At 38.5% G+C, this 23,638-nt stretch overlaps 1 protein-coding gene across 4 annotated transcripts in view; it reads left to right on the top strand.

Moving 5' to 3' along the window:
• The window catches only part of faf (ubiquitin carboxyl-terminal hydrolase-like faf), a 264,269-nt gene extending 241,149 nt beyond the window's left edge, over positions 1-23,120 (top strand). For 3 of the 4 annotated variants that reach the window (XM_070093596.1, XM_070093595.1, XM_070093593.1), the window contains exons 47-52: positions 2,872-3,101; positions 7,131-7,285; positions 8,256-8,450; positions 11,926-12,066; positions 12,662-12,861; positions 20,909-23,120. In XM_070093596.1, coding sequence (XP_069949697.1) covers positions 2,872-3,101; positions 7,131-7,285; positions 8,256-8,450; positions 11,926-12,066; positions 12,662-12,861; positions 20,909-21,266 — 1,279 coding nt within the window. In that variant the 3' untranslated portion in view covers positions 21,267-23,120. The remainder of the gene's footprint in view (positions 1-2,871; positions 3,102-7,130; positions 7,286-8,255; positions 8,451-11,925; positions 12,067-12,661; positions 12,862-20,908) is intronic. The other variant, XM_070093594.1, reaches the window with a different exon arrangement.
• The last annotated feature ends 518 nt before the right edge of the window (positions 23,121-23,638 follow it).

Below are 23,638 nucleotides of genomic sequence, written 5' to 3'. Positions count from 1 at the left end.
CCGACTTTGTGGTCTATTTTCGTATAGTATTTGTGGTTGTATTCTCGTTTTCTTGGTCTCATTTGATAGAATGGAAACTATATTATAGAAATGGAGGTGATTTTGATTAATTTTACTATAAAAAGAACCTGGAAATGGAGCACAAAGTACAGGAAATGTTTGATTTTTGCCGATGTTCAAAAGTGAACAAATGATGTCATTGTCCAATAAATGTCCAAATAGCCATTCTAATACGCAGTCATGAATGGGTTGATGTAATTTTTACAATTATTACAGTATTGCAGTAGTCTGCATAACAGTAAATCTTCTATTTTTTGTTTGAATAAAATTTCAAAATAAAAAGCAAGAGTAATATCACAGGGACCTGGAGACATGACTGATGAACAAAGAAAATGTTATTTTAGAGCCAGGAATGTCTGCATTGTTCATTCTGGACCTTATTTTGAAATTGTCATATTTTTTAATTTTCGTGAAATTGGCCAAATTGCAAATTTCTGACCATGTTATTGGGTAGTTGAAATCGGTAAATGGGCAGTTTCTTGTACTCAATCGATGGAAAAAATAGAGTTCTGAAGAAATAGTTATGAGTTTGGTTGACTGGAATAACGGAATTAGCCGAAAATAGGGCTCAAAGTGGGCGAAATTGCCGATTTTTAAATATCGCCGAAGTCGCTAACTTCGCGAGAGCGTAATTCCGTCAGTTTTCCATCAAATTTCGTTTTTTTGGTGTCTTTACAATCGGGAAAAGATTCTCTATCATTTCATAAGAAAAAATATTTTTTTTTTTTTCGAATATTTTGCGACACCAGAAGCAACTTCAGGATTTGGCCCTTCGACAGTCAAAGGGTTAAAGCCAGCAAAGGTTGGTTTGAGAGATTAAAGAATCGTAGTGGCATACACAGTGTGATAAGGCCTGTTCTGGAAGAAAATACCAAACAGGACCTACAGTACTCAGGAGGAAAAGGCACTCCCAGGACACAGTGTCTCATCAGTCATTGCTGCATCTTCAATAAAGGTAAGTGTCATTTATTCTTCATTTAGTAGAGTAGTACATGCACAATATATATTGTGCATGTACTACTCTACTATTGTGCATGTATCCTTCTCTTTGTGTGTAGGAAAATGTATATTTCATGTGGTAAAATTTTTTTTTTCATACTTTTGGGTGTCTTGCACGGATTAATTTGATTTCCATTATTTCTTATGGGGAAAATTCATTCGCATACCGAACATTTCGCATAACAGCCAGCCCTCTTGCACGGATTAAAGTCGCTATGCGGGGGTCCACTGTAATGTATCTATAGGTGACACTCCACATCATGCATTGTATGGTGTAGATAAACGTTTGCCTTATGAGTTGCTATATTCTAATTCGAAACCAAATTACAACCCTGATGATTTCATAGCAACTCGTACCAGCTTAGCTCAAAGTGTTTTTAGAAGAATCCGTGAAACACTTCATAAATCAACAGCAGAATTTACAAGAGTCGCAAACACTCGAGCAAAGCCATCCAAAATCAAAGTAGGTTCAAGAGTTATGCTGACTAACTTTAACAAAACGTCTGCAATGCCTAAGCTTGATCAAAAGTTTGTTGGTCCTTATCGAGTAGTTGAACATATCACTGGTAATAAGTATAAGGTTAGAGAAATTAGTACTGGTCAGTATAAAGAATCGCATTTAGATCATATGAAGTTAGTATGTGATGATAATGATGTTCCAACCCAGACTAATGTGACACTCTGACAATTCTCCTGATCCTGTACTCTCTACCTCTGATACTCAGTCAGACTATCAACCTGAATGTCGTTATTCCCTACATACACGTCAGGTATTGAGAAATCCTCAAGTATCATTTGTTACTTCCAATTCAGATTTGCCTCAAATACAGCATGAGTTAGCCAGTGCAACAGAGTTTGATCCTCCCAGAGATGACACCCATTCTGCATATATCAATCTCACCCTAGCAGAGTTGGGGTTAAATGTAAATAACCTGTATAGATGAATAATTACAGTATCAACTTATCAGTATTCAAGAATTTTTTTTGTGTTCACGTTCTCTCCGAATTCTGAGAGTTAACAGTCTAGATTTGAGTGCACCGAATCTGCCTTTCTGTTAAACACTTCTTTCTTTGCATATATTCCTTCCTCAGAATCCGTAGATCACATGAATACAGATTGATCGATCAAATTTTTTTTTTATCACTTCTATTGTGTAATCCCAACGTTGAGTTTCATTCGATGAGTTGTGCTATATTATACCTTGTATTGCATTACAGTTTTATTACAGTTTCAATTACGTAAGCTTCCATTCCAATATTCTACTTATGTATGTTATAATGTTCAATTGTTGTGTACTTTGACATTGTATAGAATCAGCCCAAGCCGTACACCTGCCGTCTCTAGTTTGTATTAGTTGTATGTCGGGACGACATACGTTAGCGTCACCGAGCTCTCAGTAGTAGTACCAGTTCCTAGTAACCAGTTACCAGTAACCAGTGTACCAGTAGATGACTCACTACCAACCGTCTGCGTGAATCACTGACTGATTATTCATATTGCTGCTGACCATAGCAGGATTTCAAACACCCCTCACCCGTAGGCACTTGAGAGTCAGTCGAAGATAGGGAGCAGAGAGAGGCAGGTCGGCTGTTGGCGCTTCCCATACTTTGTTACATTATACGTACTACCAGCCTACGTGAGTATTCTTACCCCATCCACGTTATCGAAAACCCACTTGACACATTCTGTAAAATGGTGATTGGAACTGTCACACTAATCCCCCAAAACAGCTCAGAACAGGTAGCAACCAATTCTGACCACTAACCTCAGAGAATTGTATTTTGCTGATTTATTTATTAATTTTTCCACAGATATGTCAAGAAGATCATTGAGGATGCAAATACATCAGAAGATACAGTTAAACTACTCAAATTTTGTTGTTGGGAAAACCCCCTCTTCTCTTCAACGGTTCTCTCGGAGCTACTGTGGCAGATTGCATATTCCTACACATATGAATTAAGACCATATCTTGATCTCTTACTGCATATGCTACTACTTGATGACTCCTGGCAAAATCATCGAATTCACAACGCACTTAAAGGTTAACATAAAACATTCTTTTTCAGTTTTTTGTCATTAATGCTGTTACAGCATCTAGATAAGCAGAAGTGTCTGAACTAACTAATTTAAAGTATGATGTGATATTAAAAGAAAATTCAAAATGAACTTAAATTAAAAATGGTGCCAGAGTTATTCTAGTGCTTTATCTGGTGAGAATATAAATATAGTAGATCAGATTATCTTGTTAAATTCAAGGCATGCTAAGCATCTACAGTGCACCCTCAATTAACAATATTAATCCGTTCCAGAGAGCTTGTCCATAACGGATTTTGTTATCCGAATTAATTTTCCCCATAAGATATAATGTAAATCCAATTAATCCGTTCCAGACACCCAAAAGTATTAAAAAAAAAAATGTTTTCACTTGAAATATACATTTTCCTACACATAAAACAATGAGACATGCAGAATAAATACATTAATAAAATGACACTTTACTTTATTGAAGACGTATTTGATGAGTGATGAGATGGGAGGAGGGCAGAGGATGGAGGAGTTTACAGTTGTTTGGAAGGGGAATCCCCTTCCGTAAGGACTTAGGTACCAAGTCCGTATCCAAGGTCACTTCCCTTCTTTGTTTTTTAATGCCACAAATCTTTCCATCTTACTCCACATTGCACAAATCTCCATTACTACCGCCCTCTACCACTGTCACAACCACTACCACCATCACAACCACTACCACCATCATAACCACTACTGCCCTCTACCACCATCACAACCACTACCACCCTCTACCACCATCACAACCACAACCACCCTCTACCACCATCACAACCACTACCACCCTCTACCACCATCACAACCTCTACCACCATCACAACCACTACCACCCTCTACCACCATCACAACCACTACCACCCTCTACCACCATCACAACCACTACCACCCTCTACCACCATCACAACCACTACCACCCTCTACCACCATCACAACCACTACCACCCTCTTCCCCCATCACAACCACTACCACCATCACTACCGCTATCACAACCACTACCACCCTCTACCACCATCACATCCACTACCACCCTCTACCACCATCACAACCACTACCACTCTCTACCACCATCACAACCACTACCACCCTCTACCACCATCACTGCCACCCTCTACCACCATCACTATCACCCTCTACCACCATCACTGCCACCCTCTACCACCATCACTATCACCCTCTACCACCATCACATCCACTACCACCCTCTACCACCATCACTACCACCCTTTACCCCCATCACTACCACCCTTTACCCCCATCATTACCACCCTTTACCCCCATCACAACCACCATTACAGCCACCATCACAACCCCCCTCTACCACCATCACAACCACTACCACCCTGTACCACCATCACAACCACTACCACCCTCTACCACCATCACAACCACTACCACCCTCTACCACCATCACAACCACTACCACCCTCTACCACCATCACTACCACCCTCTACCACCACCACTTTCATATTTTTCTACAAACTTTTTCTTGAATTCTATTGTGTTTCTCACATCCTTTACCAAAGGGCTGGCACTAGAAGCTTTCTTTGGGCCCATGGTGGCTTATTTAGCAGTTATAAGCACTAAAAACAATGGAATACAAAATATATCACATGAATGCATGGAATCTTCCTCGGTGGCTTGTAAACAATGGCACACTTGCTGTCTGGCTGTACGTGAGTGGCTGGTTGGGCCCAGGCAGCTGCGTGGACACGTTCTGGACGAATGTCCTTAACAGAGTTTTTTATCGTTAGCCGAACCAATATTTTGACGCAAAAATGTATCGGTATCTGATTTTATCACTATCCGATGGCATCATTAACTGAGGGTCCACTGTAGTGAGAAGCCTGATGAGATACTTGCATGCATCTTCGATGCATGTAACATTGCAGAGGATTCTCCACTGTATTCACAGCTGAGCAAAATCCAGTGACAGGTGGAAAGGGGAATCAGAAACCACAACTTTTAAGTGTGTGAGGAAGTAATGAGGCTCCTAAAGGAATCTTGACGCATCAACCACATAGTGACTAGGTAAATTAGTGCTTTGAATACTGTGACAAGGGATTGAAGCCCTGTGTATAAAAGTTGTCCAGTTCTTTAACAAATCACTCAAGACTGGAAAATTTCCAGCTGCCTTACAGATGGCAATGTAGTCTCAGAATTCAAAAAGCGAAAATACAGGAGACCCTTAACTACGTATTTTAAATGTTTCTGACAAATGTACCACTGGAGGCAGTGGAGATGTCATGTCTGAGGGAAATGTGTGGTGTGAATATAATGCAGAGAATTCGTAGTTTGGAAGTTAGGAGGAGGTGCGGGATTACCAAAACTGTTGTCTAGAGGGCTGAGGAAGGGTTGTTGAGGTGGTTCGGACATGTAGAGAGAATGGAGCGAAACAGAATAACTTCAAGAGTGTATCAGTCTGTAGTGGAAGGAAGGCGGGGTAGGGGTCGGCCTAGGAAGGGTTGGAGGGAGGGGGTAAAGGAGGTTTTGTGTGCGAGGGGCTTGGACTTCCAGCAGGCATGCGTGAGCGTGTTTGATAGGAGTGAATGGAGACAAATGGTTTTTAATACTTGACGTGCTGTTGGAGTGTGAGCAAAGTAACATTTATGAAGGGATTCAGGGAAACCGGCAGGCCGGACTTGAGTCCTGGAGATGGGAAGTACAGTGCCTGCACTCTGAAGGAGGGGTGTTAATGTTGCAGTTTAAAAACTGTAGTGTAAAGCACCCTTCTGGCAAGACAGTGATGGAGTGAATGATGGTGAAAGTTTTTCTTTTTCGGGCCACCCTGCCTTGGTGGGAATCGGCCAGTGTGATAATAAATAATAAAAAAAAAAATAAATAAAGAGAAGGCTGGTGGAGCACCTAGAGAACACAGCTTGATGACTGGGAGGTCACATATTTCAAATGCACATGTTCGTGTATTGCAAAAAAGTTTCTTTTAATGCACTAACACAAGGCCAGTGTGCTATCCACTGGGCCATATTGGCCCAATAAGACTCATCCAGCTAGGTAAATTTCTATACAGGTCGGCCATCACTAGTCCGGCATCATTGGGACGTGTAGTGTGCCAGATTAATGAGTTTGCAGGATTACAGAGTGGTTAGGTTAGAACACACTTAATTAACCTATCAATAGAGAGACTTTCTGCTGCATCTTCCTCATTTTTATCACTGCTTTCTCCTCCACTGGCTTGCTGCTGTGGATTTACAACTATCTACACAATTTCTGAGTCAGTATAATGATGAAATTTGAAATTATGCTACCTGAAATTAGTGCCGGATTACTGATGGAACCAGATAACTGATTGCCGGCTTAGTGATGGCCGACCTGTACTTAATAGGGAGATTACTGCCATCTGTTCTCTGATTTGTTTACAACTACATGTTGTTACAATTCTAAGAGTTATGAAAACTACAAGAACAATTTAACAGATGTCTACTAGAATTTGCCACAAGCAAGTGCAGAGTACCACAGTAATGACACTAGGTACAGAGTAAATGAGACTAGAGGCAGTTTTCCACCTGGTAGATTGATGTCAAAGAGAATGCTAGTAAAAGACCAGGAGTAAACCTTACACCAAACCTATCCCAAAAGTACATATGAACATACTAACATCGGTGGCATATTCTAGGCTGGTAAGCATACATGTGACCAGATTAGTTATTTTTCTAAAAATCCAGCCTAAGGACAGATTTCACTCGTTTTACTCTTATTAGACTCGGAAAAATTCACAATTTCATTCTGTATGATTTTTTCCCATAATGTTACCGGTCCTTCAATGGAATTTTTATTTGTGGGTATTTCACAGTTTATGGGTTAATTATGAATATTTTGCAAAATGCATGTTTCCATTTACTATTTAATATTTCTCTTTTTTACAAAAAACAATTCAGCAGTGAAATACTAAATTTTATACAAAACGTAATCAGATTATTTTTAATTATCTAAAAAAAAATTGTAGTCGCTTTATCATTTTAACCATTTGCTCTAATTTTCTTTGTTAGGTATTCCTGATGATCGAGAAGGTTTATTTGATACAATCCAGCGAAGTAAAAACCACTATCAGAAGAGAGCGTATCAGTGTATAAAATGTATGGTGTCACTTTTTTCATCTTGCTTGGCTGCTCAACAGATGTTGCACTCTAATGGTGATTTAAAAGTAAGTTTGTTGCATTTTGTTTAATAGCATTCTATCTTGATATTAATTCTCTCCCCCCACTTTACCCCCTCGTTATTTACTGCTTGGAAAAATACATTTTAGTTTTACGTAAAATTTAGTTGAAAATGAATAACCAGTAAGTGTAATGAGCACTTGTCAATTCTCAATAATAATCCACATGGAGACAAACTCAGAAGATAAATTTGTCTATATTTTGACCCCACTACTTGGGTCCTCCTCAGCAGATACAGAAATTAAAGAACATTATATAGGAAGGTTGTGCCCCTCAGCAGTGTGAGTGAGTATGGAGGGTCAAGTCAGTGTGTCAGATGTCAGGTCAGGGAGCAAGTGGGTGTGGTGTGTCAGATATTGAAGCAGGTGACTGGGACCAAGCTTAAAATTTGGGTGAGTAGTTTCTTTGTGTGTAATTCCTGATCTTGTACTAGCATTTTGTATTAGGTTAGGTGCTGGTATGTACATCTTAAGAGTGAATTTTGAAAAAATATCTGGTTTCCATTATCCCTGTCAAACATTAAAATTAGACATGGGACCTATGAGAGCAAATTCTATGATTTTGTGTTTGTAGCTGTAGTGTGATTTGTTTGATGGCAGCAGCCTCCCTGTGAATATAATGATTGTCGGTGCTAACATGTTGAAAGACGGCTGAATTCTCTTGTACATTACACATTGCTCTTTTGTGCTCAATGATCCTCGTTAATAGCGTGTGGCCTGTCTGCCCAGTGTATACTTGGCTGCAATCTTTGCATGGTATCTGGATACCATGCTAAGCTAATTTATGTACAACCTTGCATTTGTATCTATTATCTTCATTTCTATTAGGCGCATTAACCTAAATCCTAGTGCCATGGGTTCCAATATGTACCTTTTTTGTGATTATATTATTTGCTATTGATAAGAGGTTTTTATTTTTAAATTGTGCCACTTGTACTTAAAACATATTGCTTTTCAGCGAAAGTGGACCTGGGCTGTAGATTGGCTGAATGATGAGTTAGACCGCCGCCCATATGCAGCCAATCAACAGTATGGCTTCAATAACTGGTCTCCTCCAGCACAGAGCAATGAAACTAGTAATGGTTACTTTTTGGAACGTTCACCAAGTGCTCGGTCTACATTAGAAAAGGCTTATGAACTTTGTCCTGAAGATGTAAGTTGTCACTTTTTTAAAATTTGAATGTTTATGCCTTTTAAATACAGGAGTAATATGTAAATAATGAAATTATATATTTAATAAAATGACTTAGAAAAATGAAAGACAGATGGCAGTGGGTAAAAACGTTGATTAAAGATTTCACTTATAATGTTATGTTAAATGAAGTTACAAACTATTTTGGCCACAATGCATAGTAACAAAATATGTTCATGGGATGCTTTATACCTTTTGCAAGTACATTAATATTCTTGTATGTATTTAAAGGTAGTTCACTCCCAAACTTATCTTGCTAGCTTTTTTTTTACGGTCCTCTAGCACAGTTCTTACTTTTTTTTTTTTTTTTCCTCCATCAAACTGGCCGTATCCCACCAAGGCAGGGTGGCCCAAAAAGAAAAACGAAAGTTTCTCTTTTTAAATTCGGTAATTTATACGGGAGAAGGGGTTACTAGCCCCTTGCTCCCGGCATTTTAGTCGCCTCTTACAACACGCATGGCTTACGGAGGAAGAATTCTGTTCCACTTCCCCATGAAGATAAGAGGAAATAAACAAGAACTAGAAAGAAAATAAAAGAAAACCCAGAGGGGTGTGTGTATATATATGCTTGTACATGTATGTGTAGTGTGACCTAAGTGTAAGAAGAAGTAGCAAGATGTACCAGAAATCTTGCATATTTATGAGACAGAAAAAAGGACACCAGCAATCCTACCATCATGTAAAACAATTACAGGCTTTTGTTTCACACTCACTTGGCAGGACGGTAGTACCCTCCTGGGTGGTTGCTGTCTACCAACCTACTACCTATTTAGTATATATAGTACTGTATTTGAATGAAAAGATAACATTTACTACCTTTCTTGGTAAAACCCAGGGTAAATATTTTTTTTTTTCCCCCAACAAGTCGGCCGTCTCCCACCGAGACAGGATGGCGCAAAGAGAAAGAAAATCCCCAAAAAGAAAATACTTTCATCATCATTCAACACTTTCACCTCACTCACGCATAATCACTGTTTTTGCAGAGGTGCCCAGAATGCAACAGTTTAGAAGTATATACGTATAAAAATACACAATATATCTATCCAAACTGGACTCAAGTCCAGTTATATAAAATAACTGGTTTCCCTGAATCCCTTCACTAAATATTACCCTGCTCACACTTCGGGGGAAGGGTGCTCTCGTTTGGGGGAAGGGTGCTCTCGTGGATCAAATCATGGCTCACAGACAGGAAGCAGAGAGTGTCCATAAATGGGGTTAAATCCGAGTGGGGATCAGTAACAAGTGGCGTTCCACAGGGATCAGTCTTGGGCCCGTTGTTGTTTATAATATATATCAATGATCTTGATGAAGGAATTACTAGTGATATGAGCAAATTCGCCGATGACACGAAGATAGGTAGGATAATTGATTCAAACGTAGATGTTAGGAAACTTCAGGAGGATTTAGACAAACTCTACTCTTGGTCAGAAAAGTGGCAGATGCAGTTCAATGTAGATAAATGCAAGGTTCTGAAGCTCGGGAGTGTCCATAACCCTAGCACTTATAAGTTAAATAATGTAGAACTTAGCCATACAGATTGCGAAAAGGACTTGGGGGTCATGATAAGCAGCAACCTTAAACCAAGACAGCAATGCCTAAGCATACGAAATAAGGCAAATAGATTACTGGGATTTATATCAAGAAGTGTAAGCAACAGAAGTCCAGAGGTCATACTGCAGCTTTATACATCATTAGTAAGGCCTCACCTAGATTATGCAGCTCAATTCTGGTCTCCATATTACAGAATGGACATAAATTCGTTAGAAAACATTCAGCGTAGGATGACTAAATTAATACATAGCATTAGAAATCTTCCTTATGAAGAAAGATTGAAGACTCTTAAGTTACATTCACTTGTTAGACGAAGAATGAGGGGAGACCTGATCGAAGTGTATAAGTGGAAGATAGGTATTAATGAAGGGGATATTAACAAGGTCTTGAGGATCTCTCTCCAAGAGAGAACCCGCAGTAATGGATTTAAATTAGATAAGTTTAGATTTAGAAAGGACATAGGAAAGTATTGGTTTGGAAATAGGGTAGTAGATGAGTGGAACAGTCTACCTAGTTGGGTTATTGAGGCTAGGACTTTGGGTAGTTTCAAATTTAGGTTGGATAAGTACATGAGTGGGAAGGGTTGGATTTGAGTGGGACTTGCACATCGGAGCTTATTTCTTGGGTAGCATTGAAAATTGGATTGGTCAAATTTTTGTTAGGGGGATGAATTGTAAAGGACCTGCCTAGTATGGGCCAACAAGCCTGCTGCAGTGTTCCTCCTTTCTTATGTTCTTAAATACCATTTGTCTCCATTCACTCCTATCTAACCCGCTCACGCACACTTGCTGGAAGTCCAAACCCCTCGCCCACAACACCTCGTTTACCCCCTCCCTCCAACCTTTTCGAGGACGACCCCTACCCCGCCTTCCTTCCCCTACAGATTTATACGCTTTCCATGTCATTCTACTTTGATCCATTCTCTCTAAATGACCAAACCACCTCAACAAACCCTCTTCAGCCCTCTGACTAATACTTTTATTAACTCCACACCTTCTCCTAATTTCCACACCGAATTTTCTGCATTATATTTACACCACACATTGCCCTTAGACAGGAGATCTCCACTGCCTCCAACCGCCTCCTTGCTGCAGCATTTACAACCCAAGCTTCACACCCATATAAGAGTGTTGGTACTACTATACTTTCATACATTCCCTTCTTTGCCTCCATAGATAACATTTTTTGCCTCTACATATACCTCAATGCACAACTCACCTCTTTTCCTTCATCAATTCTATGATTAACCTCATTTTTCATAAATCCATCCGCTGACATGTCAACTCCCAAATATCTGAAAACATTCACTTCCATACTCCTCCTCCAAAATTTGATATCCAATTTTTCTTATCTAAATCATTTGATACTTTCATCACCTTAATCTTTTCTGTGTTCACTTTCAACTTTCTACCTTTACACACACACCCAAATTTGTCCACTAACATTTGCAATTTTTCTTTAGAATCTCCCATAAGCACAGTATCATCAGCAAAAAGTAACTTTGTCACTTCCCATTTTGTATTTAATTCCCCATAATTTAATCCCACTCCTCTCCCGAACACCCTAGCATTTACTTCTTTTACAACCCCATCTATAAATGTATTAAACAACCATGGTGACATTACATCCCTTTCTAAGACCTACTTTTACTGGGAAGTAGTCTCCCTCTCTTCTACACACCCTAACCTGAGCCTCACTGTCCTCATAAAAACTCTTTACAGTATTTAGTAACTTACCACCTATTCCATATACTTGCAACATCTGCCACATTGCTTCCCTATCCACTCTAAAATAGTTTTTATATAATACAAATCATATCTGAGGATTCACTTTCTCAGATAGGTTAAAGCTTGTTTTTGAAATGTTTAACACTTTTTCTTTATAGGAACCTGAACCAGAAGAATGTGAGGAGGCAGAAGTTGCTGTTCCTGAAGAAGTGGCTCCTCTTCCTCCTTCCTCAGAACCTGGGCAGCAGCAGCAACAGCCACAGCAGCAACAACCACTACAGCAGCAGCAGCCACCAGGGGTAAGCATTTAATAAGAGGTTCTTCGTGTAATTATGATTGGCTTTATCGTACTTATTGATTAAATATGCAGTTCTGAATTGTTCTTTATCTATTGAAAAAAAAAAAAAAAAATTCAACACTAAACTATTTACTGTATTATCTGTTGTGAATACTTGTTAAACTGTTTGATACTTTTATTCCATGATGTGCTGTTGGTGTGAGCAAGCTTAACATTTATCAAGGAATTCAGGGGAACTGGTTAGTTGGACTTAAGTCCTGGAGATGAAGTACAGTGCCTGTATTCTGGAAGATGGGTGAGGCTGTTGCAGTTCAAAGGGTCATTTGAAATATGATGCCTACAAAGCTCTAGCGTGACAGCTATTGAATAAGTGATGGTGTATGCATTTTTTTTTGTTTTTCCCCCATTCTCGGTGGCAGATGGACAATGTTAAAAAAAATTTTTGATAATGACATTTTTTTTCTGAAAGATGGCCTTCAAATTTTTTTTTTCTGGTATTTCAATCTTGAAAGTTGCAACATTCACAGTAGTACACAAGTGTGATCATGTTTTAGTATACAGTACTGACTTTTGACCTAGATATTCCTTTGCATTAGCAGCAGCAACAACAACAACAGCAACAACAACAGCAACAACAGCAACAACAACAACAACAACAACAACAGCAACAACAGCAGCAGCAGCAGCAGCAGCAGCAGCAGCAGCAAAAAGTGCCACCTACCTCAGGACCACAACCTTCTAGTTCACAGCTAAATTTTTCAACTAAAGATTCTTCAGTGAGCTGTCAGAATCGAAGGTAATACACAAATTTTTAAAATGTTTTAATTCAAACCATTTGTATTAAATAGGGGTGATTCACTTGAGTAATTTGAATGGTTTAGATGTAGTGATCCCCAGCTTAACTACCTAGCTTGGGACAAGAATGGTTTGTTAAGTTAATCTCATTTTGCCATAGAAGCCCATGTTGTAACTTGGGATGGGGACTGAGATGGTAATCTTCTCTCTAATTCCTGTTATTTTTTTATGATGATGGAATTTAAAAGATGTACTCACCAGAGATAGTTCATTGTTTGAGAATAGACGTAGTGGTGCTATTCTCATTTAATGAGTGCATTACACACAAAGTATAAAAGATAAGAAAGTCAGATCACATCTGAGAGAGTAGCAAGGTCCTGTCATATACCACTCTTCCTCTCTTCACCAGAGATGGGTCCATTGTTTAGTAGAGGCATAGTGGTGTTAAACCCCACCTCTGTTTCATGTGTGTGTGTAATAAAAAACTAAAACAGTTATCAAAATATTGAAAGAAGTATCAGTGCTTTTGCTTTGTTGGGTTAAGGGGTTGTGACAGTTCATAGACTGAGTATTGTTTTTAAAGAGTCATGATGGCCTTTTGGCCATCACAGCTGAAGTGTTTTTTAAAAATTGTCATGCATCATCAGACGGTGGAATTTACTGTGTGCTATGACGATACTGTGATTTGTTCTGTTTAGGCAAGACAAATAACTCATTTGAGACCTGTTTCTCCACACAAGTACTTGATTCGGATAGGAAAAGATCGCATGTGATTTTTACCCACCTGAGCTTTTGTTATCGTCCAATTGATTGGTTGAGTGCATAAATTTTAATTCTTAATGTTGTCTCGGAATATAATTGAATCTTCGTCAATATAACATGAAATAGCACTTGATGAACCAAAAAAATTACTCTCTCATTTGAATAGCTACATTATTGCAGATACTGGTTGCAACTGTTAAGATAATGTTTTAACAAAACCATTAAATGCAGTGCCTGAAAACAGTCTAGTCATCCCCTTGTTTAAGGTATCACATTTTCTGTCATAAATGTTTGCTCCTTATTTATGGAAAAATTTCTGCCCCTTTTCATTAAGACTGCTATGTTTGTTCACATAAATTGTGTAACTCTGGTATGAATTGTGAGCTTTGTTTTCTGAAGTAGTACAGGTCTCCCTCAACATTCACGAGGGTTAGGGGATCAAGAGCCTCGCGAATGTTGAAAAACCTCGAATGTTTGGTGCCCCAATATATTGCAGGGAAATATAATACAATACTGCTTCCTTAACTTGTCAAACCATGAACAATCATAAAATACATGAAAACATCGTAAATTGTACTAAATACATACGTTATGCCTTAATAACTTTTTTTTTTTTTTTTTTTCCAACAAGTCGGCCGTCTCCCACCGAAGCAGGGCGACCCAAAAAAGAAAGAAAATCCCCAAAAAGAAAATACATTCATCATCATTCAACACTTTCACCACACTCACACATTATCACTGCTTTTGCAGAGGTGCTCAGAATACAACAGTTTAGAAGCATATACGCATAAAGATGGTATAAACCTTGGTAATAAATACCGACAAGTTGGTTTAGAAAGACACGTAAGCAAACACTATGACATATTTATTAGAAAACGTTTCGGTCCTGGGACCTTGATCACTTCTAACATACAGACGTAGAAAGGCATTATATATATAGGCGGAGAGTGAGGTGTGACACACGTGACCTGAGGAATGTCATAAGAACATAAGAATGGAGGAACACTGTAGAAGGCCTACTGGCCCATGCGAGGCAGGTCCTTATCAAAACAACCTCTGCCTATGATGTGGACGGGTAGACGATGAAATCATGTGACTCCTGTGTTGTTGGGTTGGTGGTGCTTAAGTATCATGTATGCCAATGTTTTTGAAATTTTGTAGTTTCCAGTGTTGTGTTCTATAGTGTCGGTGACGGCGATTAGTGAGGCGAGACAGGCAGAGATCTTGCAGTCTGCCTGAATGAGCATCGAAATGCCTCTAACAGAGACGATGTAAGGTACGCCTGTGTCCTCCACAGAGACTCCACGGGACATTTGATGAACTGGAATCAGGCACAACTCGTTCTCACCGAACCAGACCTCAGACGCCGACGGTGCCTAGAAGCCTCGCTAATCGCTGTCACCGACACTATAGATCACAACACTGGAAACTACAAAATTTCAAAAACATTGACATACATGATACTTAAGCACCACCAACCCAACAACACAGGAGTCGCATGATTTCATCGTCTACCCGTCCTCAAAATAGGCAGAGGTTGTTTTGATAAGGACCTGCCTCGCATGGGCCAGTAGGCCTTCTACAGTGTTCCTCCATTCTTAGGTTCTTATGACATTCCTCAGGTCACGTGCGTCACACCTCACTCTCCGCCTATATATATAATGCCTTTCTACCTCTGTATGTTAGAAGTGAATAAGGTCCCAGGACTGAAACGTTTTCTAATAAATATGTCAGTGTTTGCTTACGTGTCTTTCTAAACCAACGTATAAAGATACACAACATATCCCTCCAAACTGCCAATATCCCAAACCCCTCCTTTAAAGTGCAGGCATTGTACTTCCCATTTCCAGGACTCAAGTCCGACTATATGAAAATAACCGGTTTCCCTGAATCCCTTCACTACATATTACCCTGCTCACGCTCCAACAGATCGTCAGGTCCCAAGTATCATTCGTCTCCATTCACTCCTATCTAACACGCTCATGCACGCTTGCTGGAAATCCAAGCCCCTCGCCCACAAAACCTCCTTTACCCCCTCTTTCCAACTCTTTCGAGGATGACCCCTACCCCTCCTTCCTTCCCCTATAGATTTATATGCTTTCCATGTCATTCTACTTTGATCCATTCTCTCTAAATGACCAAACCACCTCAACAACCCCTCTTCTGCCCTCTGACTAATGCTTTTATTAACTCCACACCTTCTCCTAATTTCCACACTCCGAATTTTCTGCATAATATTTACACCACACATTGCCCTTAGACAGGACATCTCCACTGCCTCCAACCGTCTCCTCACTGCTGCATTTACCACCCAAGCTTCACATCCATATAAGAGTGTTGGTACTACTATACTTTCATACATTCCCTTCTTTGCCTCCATAGATAACGTTTTTTGACTCCACATATACCTCAATGCACCACTCCCCTTTTTTCCCTCATCAGTTCTTTGATTAACCTCATCCTTCATAAACCCATCTGCTGACACGTCAACTCCCAAGTATCTGAAAACATTCACTTCTTCCATACTCCTCCTCCCCAATTTGATATCCAATTTTTCTTTATCTAAATCATTTGATACCCTCATCACCTTACTCTTTTCTATGTTCACTTTCAACTTTCTACCTTTACACACATTCTCAAACTCATCCACTACCCTTTGCAATTTTTCTTTAGAATCTTCCATAAGCACAGTATCATCAGCAAAAAGTAACTGTGTCAGTTCCCATTTTGAATTTGATTCCCCATAATTTGATCCCACCCCTCTCCCGAACACCCTAGCATTTACTTCTTTTACAACCCCATCTATAAATATATTAAACAACCATGGTGACATTACACATCCCTGTCTAAGACCTACTTTTACTGGGAAGTATTCTCCATCTCTTCTACATACCCTAACCTGAGCCTCACTATCCTCATAAAAGCTCTTTACAGCATTTAGTAACTATTCCATATACTTGCAACATCTGCCACATTGCTCCTCTATCCACTCTATCATATGCCTTTTCTAAATCCATAAATGCAATAAAAACTTCCCTACCTTTATCTAAATACTGTTCACATATATGCTTCAATGTAAACACTTGATCTACACATCCCCTACCCACTCTGAAGCCTCCCTGCTCATCCGCAATCCTACATTCTGTCTTACCTCTAATTCTTTCAATTATAACTCTACCATATACTTTTCCTGGTATACTCAGTAAACTTATTCCTCTATAATTTTTACAATCTCTTTTGTCCCCTTTCCCTTTATATAAAGGGACTATACATGCTCTCCACCAATCCCTAGGTACCTTCCCCTCTTTCATACATTTATTAAACAAAAGTACCAACCACTCCAACACTATATCCCCCCCTGCTTTTAACATTTCTGTCATGATCCCATCAATTCCAGCTGCTTTACCCCCTTTCATTCTACGTAATGCCTCACGTACCTCCCCCACACTTACATTCTGTTCTTCTTCACTCCTAAAAGATGGTATACCTCCCTGGCCAGTGCATGAAATTACCGCCTCCCTTTCTTCCTCAACATTTAGAAGTTCCTCAAAATATTCTCGACATCTACCTAGTACCTCCATCTCCCCATCTACTAACTCCCCTACTCTGTTTTTAACTGACAAATCCATACTTTCCCTAGGCTTTCTTAACTTGTTTAACTCACTCCAGAATTTTTTCTTATTTTCATTAAAATTTCTTGACAGTGCCTCTCCCACTCTTTCATCTGCTCTCCTTTTGCACTCTCTCACCACTCTCTTCACCTTTCTTTTACTCTCCATATACTCTGCTCTTCTTATAACACTTCTGCTTTGTAAAAACCTCTCATAAGCTACCTTTTTCTCTTTTATTACACCCTTTACTTCATCATTCCACCAATCACTCCTCTTTCCTCCTGCCCCCACCCTCCTATAACCACAAACTTCTGCCCCACATTCTAATACTGCATTTTTAAAACTATTCCAACCCTCTTCAACCCCCCCACTACTCATCTTTGCACTAGCCCACCTTTCTGCCAATAGTCGCTTATAATAATAATAATAATAATAATAATAATAATAATAAATGTTATTCATAATGTACTATTATTATTTATAACATATATGTTAGTAAATATCACTGCCTCTACCACTGCCTCTACCACTGCCTCTACCACTGCCTCTACCACTGCCTCTACCACTGCCTCTACCACTGCCTCTATAACTGCCTCTACCACTGCCTCTACCACTGCCTCAACCACTCCAGTCACACTCAATCTACAAGCACCAAATACAATGAATTATTGTGAAATGTTTGGAAGAGCACAGAGACTAATACTCACTCCAGCATAAACAAAGCCACACTGACGATGCGTCAACCACTTCCTCCACCACTGCTTCAACCCTCGTATTTTTGTACAATTTCCTTCTTCAATTCTATCGTATTTATTATTATTATTATTATTATTATTATTATTATTATTATTATTATTATTATTATTATATTAATATTATTATTATTATTAGCAGTAGCAGAAATGTTTGATTCTTTGCTGTGTTCAAGAGTAAACACATGATGTCACCTTCCAATACCTGTCTGAATAGCCATTCTAATATGCAGTCATGGATGGGTTTACATTATTTATACTGTAGTTTAATAGCAAATAATAAACAAACAAAACACTCACCACATAGTAGTGGGAAGGCTGGCTGCCAGTTGCAGGGGTCGGAGGGAGGGTAGTAAGGACTCGTGGCGGTAAACTTAAATATGATTTGGCGGCTGGGAATTTGGCGGTTGGAAATTCGCGAATGTGTGAAGCCTGCGAAAGTTGAAAACGTGAATATTGAGGGAGACCTGTAATTAGTTTAGTGGCTGTTAACCCTTTCAAGGTTGGGACCCCTGATCTGAAACCTGCTTTCAGGGTCAGAGAATTAAAAAAAATATATTTTCCTTGTGAAATTATAGAGAAGCTTTTCCGAAGGTATCAAAACTAAAGGTATGAAATTTGGTGGAACTTACGGAATTACACTCTCGCAAAGTTATCGGCCTCAGCATTGCAGTGACGATTTTCCCCACTTTGAGCCCTATTTTCAGCCAATTCCATTGTTTTGATTGACTAGACTCATAGTTGTTTAGCTAGTATTCTTTCTATTTTATTGATTGAGTACAAGAAATTGCCCATTTACCTATTAAATCTACCCAATAAAGTGATCAGAAATCAGTAATTTGGCCAATCTCGCACAAAATTAACATTTTGTCTGTTCATTCGTCAACATCCTCAGGCCTCTCCTATATTATGCTTGCATTTCATTTTGAATTTTTATTCACACAAAAAATAAAAGATTTACTGCTATGCAGATTACTGTAGTATTGTAATAATTGTATAAATAAATGTCAGTGCATTCGTGAAAGCATGTTAAACCGACCAGTTGGATGTGTATTGGACGAGTGATGTAATTTGTGTACTCAGGAATATTGGCAAAAATCGAACATTTCCACTAATTTGAACTCAATTTCAAGCAACTCTCAGTCCTGAAACCAATCAGAATCATGTCTATTTCTATAACATAATTTCCGTTCTATCAAATGAGACCAAGAAACAAAGAATACATCCATAAAAACCATATGAAAAACACTGCAAAGCTGCATTTGAACAAAAAAAAAAAAAGTAAAATTTTTCCCCATTATGTACTGCAGGCTTTTTTTTTTTTATATGGTGCACACTTACTGCATAGACCCATTCTCTCATATCTAGGCCCAAATTTACCTCTCACAGCTTACCTAAGTGAGCTGAGCTCATGGCATTGTACTTTGGGACCAACACTGGCTTCCAAAGCTCTGATACAATGGGACTGACCCTGAAAGGGTTAAATAAAAAAATTAAGCAAAAGTATACTGGAAGTTCATTATCCCTCAGGTTTCAGGGATCTTCTTTCAACAAACCGGCAGTATCCCACTGAAGCAGGGTGGCCCAAAAAGAAAAACAAAAGTTTCTCTTTTTTGATTGTAGTAATATAGTATACAGGAGAAAAGGTTACTAGCCCCTTGCTCCTGGCATTTTAGTCACCTCGTACGACATGCATGGCTTACAAAGGAAGAATTCTGTTCCACTTCCCCATGGAGATAAGAGGAAATAAACAAGAACTATTAAGAAAAGAAAAGGAAACCTAAAGGGGTGTGTATATACATGCTTGTACATGCATGTGTAGTGTGACCTAAGTGTAAGTAGAGGTAGCAAGACGTACCTGAAATCTTGCATGTTTAGGAGACAGAAAAAAGACATCAGTAATCCTACCATCATGTAAAACAATTACAGGCTTTTGTTTTACTTGCTTGGCAGGACGGTAGTACCTCCCTGGGTGGTTGCTGTCTACCAACCTACTATATATTTAATAAATTGTAATGTACATTTATTGCCTTAATATAACATAGGAATAGGTAGTACTTTCCTTAAATTTCCCATGCTTCAAGGAATTTTTAATAAAATGAATGCATTTCCAAGAATCACTACACAACAAAATTTTGGGCTGTTATTGTTGTATTTGTTTTGTTAACTATAGCAATTTTAATACTTTCACTGTCACCCTGCCCACTGTGCTGTTTTTCCTTCAGAACCAACACACAACCCAGCATATGCTCCCAGGCATATTCACAACAGTATGAAAAAAAAAAATAGGGCGAATGAAAAAAAATACCCCAATAAGTCACGAAAAATTAACTCATTTTTGCACGTGTACTAAAGATGCTGCAGGTCACTGCCACAGATACCAGGCATACCTTTGAAGGCTTTGAGAATTTTCCTACTCATAACCCTGCCCTGAATTAGGCTTGTCTGGTGTTTGCGTAATCAACCAGGCTGTTATATATGCTGGCGGCCTGCTGGCCCATTTAGGATGTCTTACAACTACAGTATAATCAGTCTCTTGTTCTAGGAATTGCGAGTACACCCTAGTCTTCAGGTTGTGTTTACTCTTATTTTTTTTTGATTGGCCTCCATTTTCCAAGGCTTGAGAATGTCAGATATGAGGATTTTTTTTTTTTTTTTTTTTTGTGTAGTAGCCATGGTCTTAATTTTGGATAAGTTTTCCAGTATTACTTTTAGGACAAGTGCCATTGTTATCAAAGTTTGCTGGAGCTGATAAAAAGATGAAATCTCTTCTACAACAATTTTTAAATCTACACCTAATTATTAGCAACTTTAGAAACATATTACTTTATTGTCTTGTATGTTGTAATTTTTTCTAATATCCATTGTAGAGTATTGGAATATTATTTATGTATATACAATAAACATCAGTTTTGTATTTCAGCCATAGTGGTGGTTCAGTAACAGTTACCAGTGGTAGTGGTAGCAGCACTGGAAGTACAGAGGTAACTTCTGCTAATATTACCACCACCATTCCAACTACAGCTACAACATCCACAACTTGCATAGTAGGAACAACAGGTGGTAGTACCACCATGATTGTTAGTACAAGTAACCAAGGAGGACCACAAACTAGTACCACCACTAATACCAGCATTACCAGCACTAGCAGTAGCAGCAGTTCTTGCAGTACCATCAACAGTACTAGCAGCAGTGTAGGTGGCACAAATAAGACCACACCATCCCCACAATTAACTCCAAATTCCCAGCCCTCTGTGCAGGACAGTACCCAGGAAAATTAAGTTCTTTTACAGATACAATTGACTGAAATTGAAAAAATGTATTAGATTTTTCTTAGACGGAAATTACTTAGATTGGGGAGCTTCAGAAATCAAAGTTGCTTTTGCTAATGTACATTGTGTGAAGAGAAAGGTCACAGTTGAAGAAGTGTCATTGTATTAAAGGAAAAGGCTAAGCAATGAAGATTTTTAGATTCTCATCAGTAACTTGTCTGAATCTATTTAAGAATAATCCACTGCATTATTCAGATGTTTTTAGTAGTGGATATCAGAATGGTTTGAAATGGATGTTCTGTTATTTATAATGAAAAATATATATATGTGATTGTAAATAAACGAGTGGCAGTGATTTGTATTGCTGTGAGAAGAATGTTCCTTCTGCTCAAAGTGAATGTTGGGACCCTCCATATATTTCATGTGACTGGTGACCACAAGTTTCACAGCAGAACTTTGATGTGAAAAATCATGTGAATACAGTCATGGATTACATGGAAACTACCCCAAGTAAGGCAAGTATGAGTGAACTGTGGAGGGTGGGGTGTATAAGAAACAATATACCTACTGGCAATTATGGAATTAGTGTATTCTTGCATTACATCCTGATTTCTATGGCAAGTGGCTTTTAAAATTCAGTCATTTTGAATTTTTTCAGAAACTAAAAATGTTTCTTGTATTAAAATTTGCATTTTTCATTTAAATGAGTAATATCCTTTTTGAAAAAAATATATTTCCACTTATGTGCTTAATTCAGTATTTACTTAAATTTTGACTATGTATGTACTGAAGATTCCACAAGTGACTAGTCAAGCAGTGAGTAGCAGAAGCTCCAAAACAAGTCTGCTGTTTTTTTGGCCTTTGTAGGCAGCACCTGCCTGCTAAACCTGGACATTAACAAATGGTATTGCATTCAGGTGTTCTAGAACCACATATAGACTGTTTAATTAACTTAACACCATGGCCTCTCTTTAGCCAAGTGCCAATGCCATGTGAGCCACCTTTGAAGATGGAGCAGCACTGTGAGCCTTGTACATCACCTGCTATTGCAAAGTGCAATGATTTAAAGAACAAAGACTAATTTAGTGAAATTTTTGTAGTGGGATTGAGGCAGTGCCTATGAATGTGATTGAAATATCAATTATTCCTTAAGAAAATATTTAGTGAACAGTGAGGCTCAAAGCTTGAATTCCATGCTTGGGTTCCATGGTTAAATTTTGTGGTATGTTTGGATTCTGGCAAAAACTGGCTTGGAATTTGTTTTCTGCTGTTGATGCCATGGTTTGGAGAATGAGAACTATGTAGGAATCCATGTCCTGATACTCCAACATTATCTACAATTGAATATTACTCTTTGCCAACCAGCATTTTAAGTCACGCCCTGCACCAATTGTCCAAGCATATATTTTTTCCTCCCCCTCTTTCCTCCCCATTCTTTACACTTTCACCTTCTCCCCATCCCCATGGGAGTAATGCGACTCTCGTATCATTGTGAGTAGTTAGGTTGTTATAACTTTTAGGTGGTCCTAAATGTTGGATGCATTTCTTGATAAGAGCAAATGAGAAGTGTATCAGTCATTTGGTTCCACTAAAGGCTATAACAACAATGAAGCTCACAATTGCTGCTTGTTGTCTGTGAGAGCCCTGTGCTGCTGCAAAGGTGTAACCACCTCTTATTGTGACTTAAACTTTTTGTATGGAAACTTTGTTAGTTCCCTATTTCTATTAATGATAAAGCAGTTTGGAGTGGAACTAGTGGTAGCAGTCAGACACCATCTTAGGAGCTGATCCAGCCTCGTGCATCTGCTTGTTACTGTCTTGTTTGCCTACTAATGTATTATAGGTTTCCCACACAGATGCCTTTTTTGTTTTAAGGACCTCAAGTTTGAATACTGGAAAAAATGATATTGGGAAGTGTGTGGCTGTTCTGTAAATTCAAAACTGAATATTTAATATTTGAATGACTGTAGGTGGGGTTTTGTCAATTGGTTATTTTTATTATTATTATTGTCATTATTATTATTATTACTGCCACCATCTGTGATTATATGAAATAGTGAAGACATGTAAACAATGTATGATGTAGTATTTTCATGTTACTACTTTGTCAATAATTGTAAAGCACCAGAGAATACTTGTATATCACTGTATAAGATATAATTTAATTGAAACTAAGCACTTTTTTATTGAAATCATTTAACAGATTTATTTTTATGCCAATACCCTTTTTCCTTCAACATCATGCTTTTGTGTCTAAAATAAAACCAGCGCTTATTGTAATCTTTTATTTGTGTTAGGATTCACATTAATTTATTATTGTATGGCTGAATATGCTAAAATACAACTAAAGGATTTTACCAGGTTTTTCCCAGCTTCCAATT

The sequence above is a fragment of the Cherax quadricarinatus genome, chromosome 43, assembly GCF_038502225.1.
Source record: "Cherax quadricarinatus isolate ZL_2023a chromosome 43, ASM3850222v1, whole genome shotgun sequence".
NCBI classification, from domain to species: Eukaryota; Metazoa; Arthropoda; class Malacostraca; order Decapoda; family Parastacidae; genus Cherax; species Cherax quadricarinatus.
Note: the sequence above shows the minus strand (reverse complement) of the source record. Positions and strands in the feature narration are given on the sequence as shown.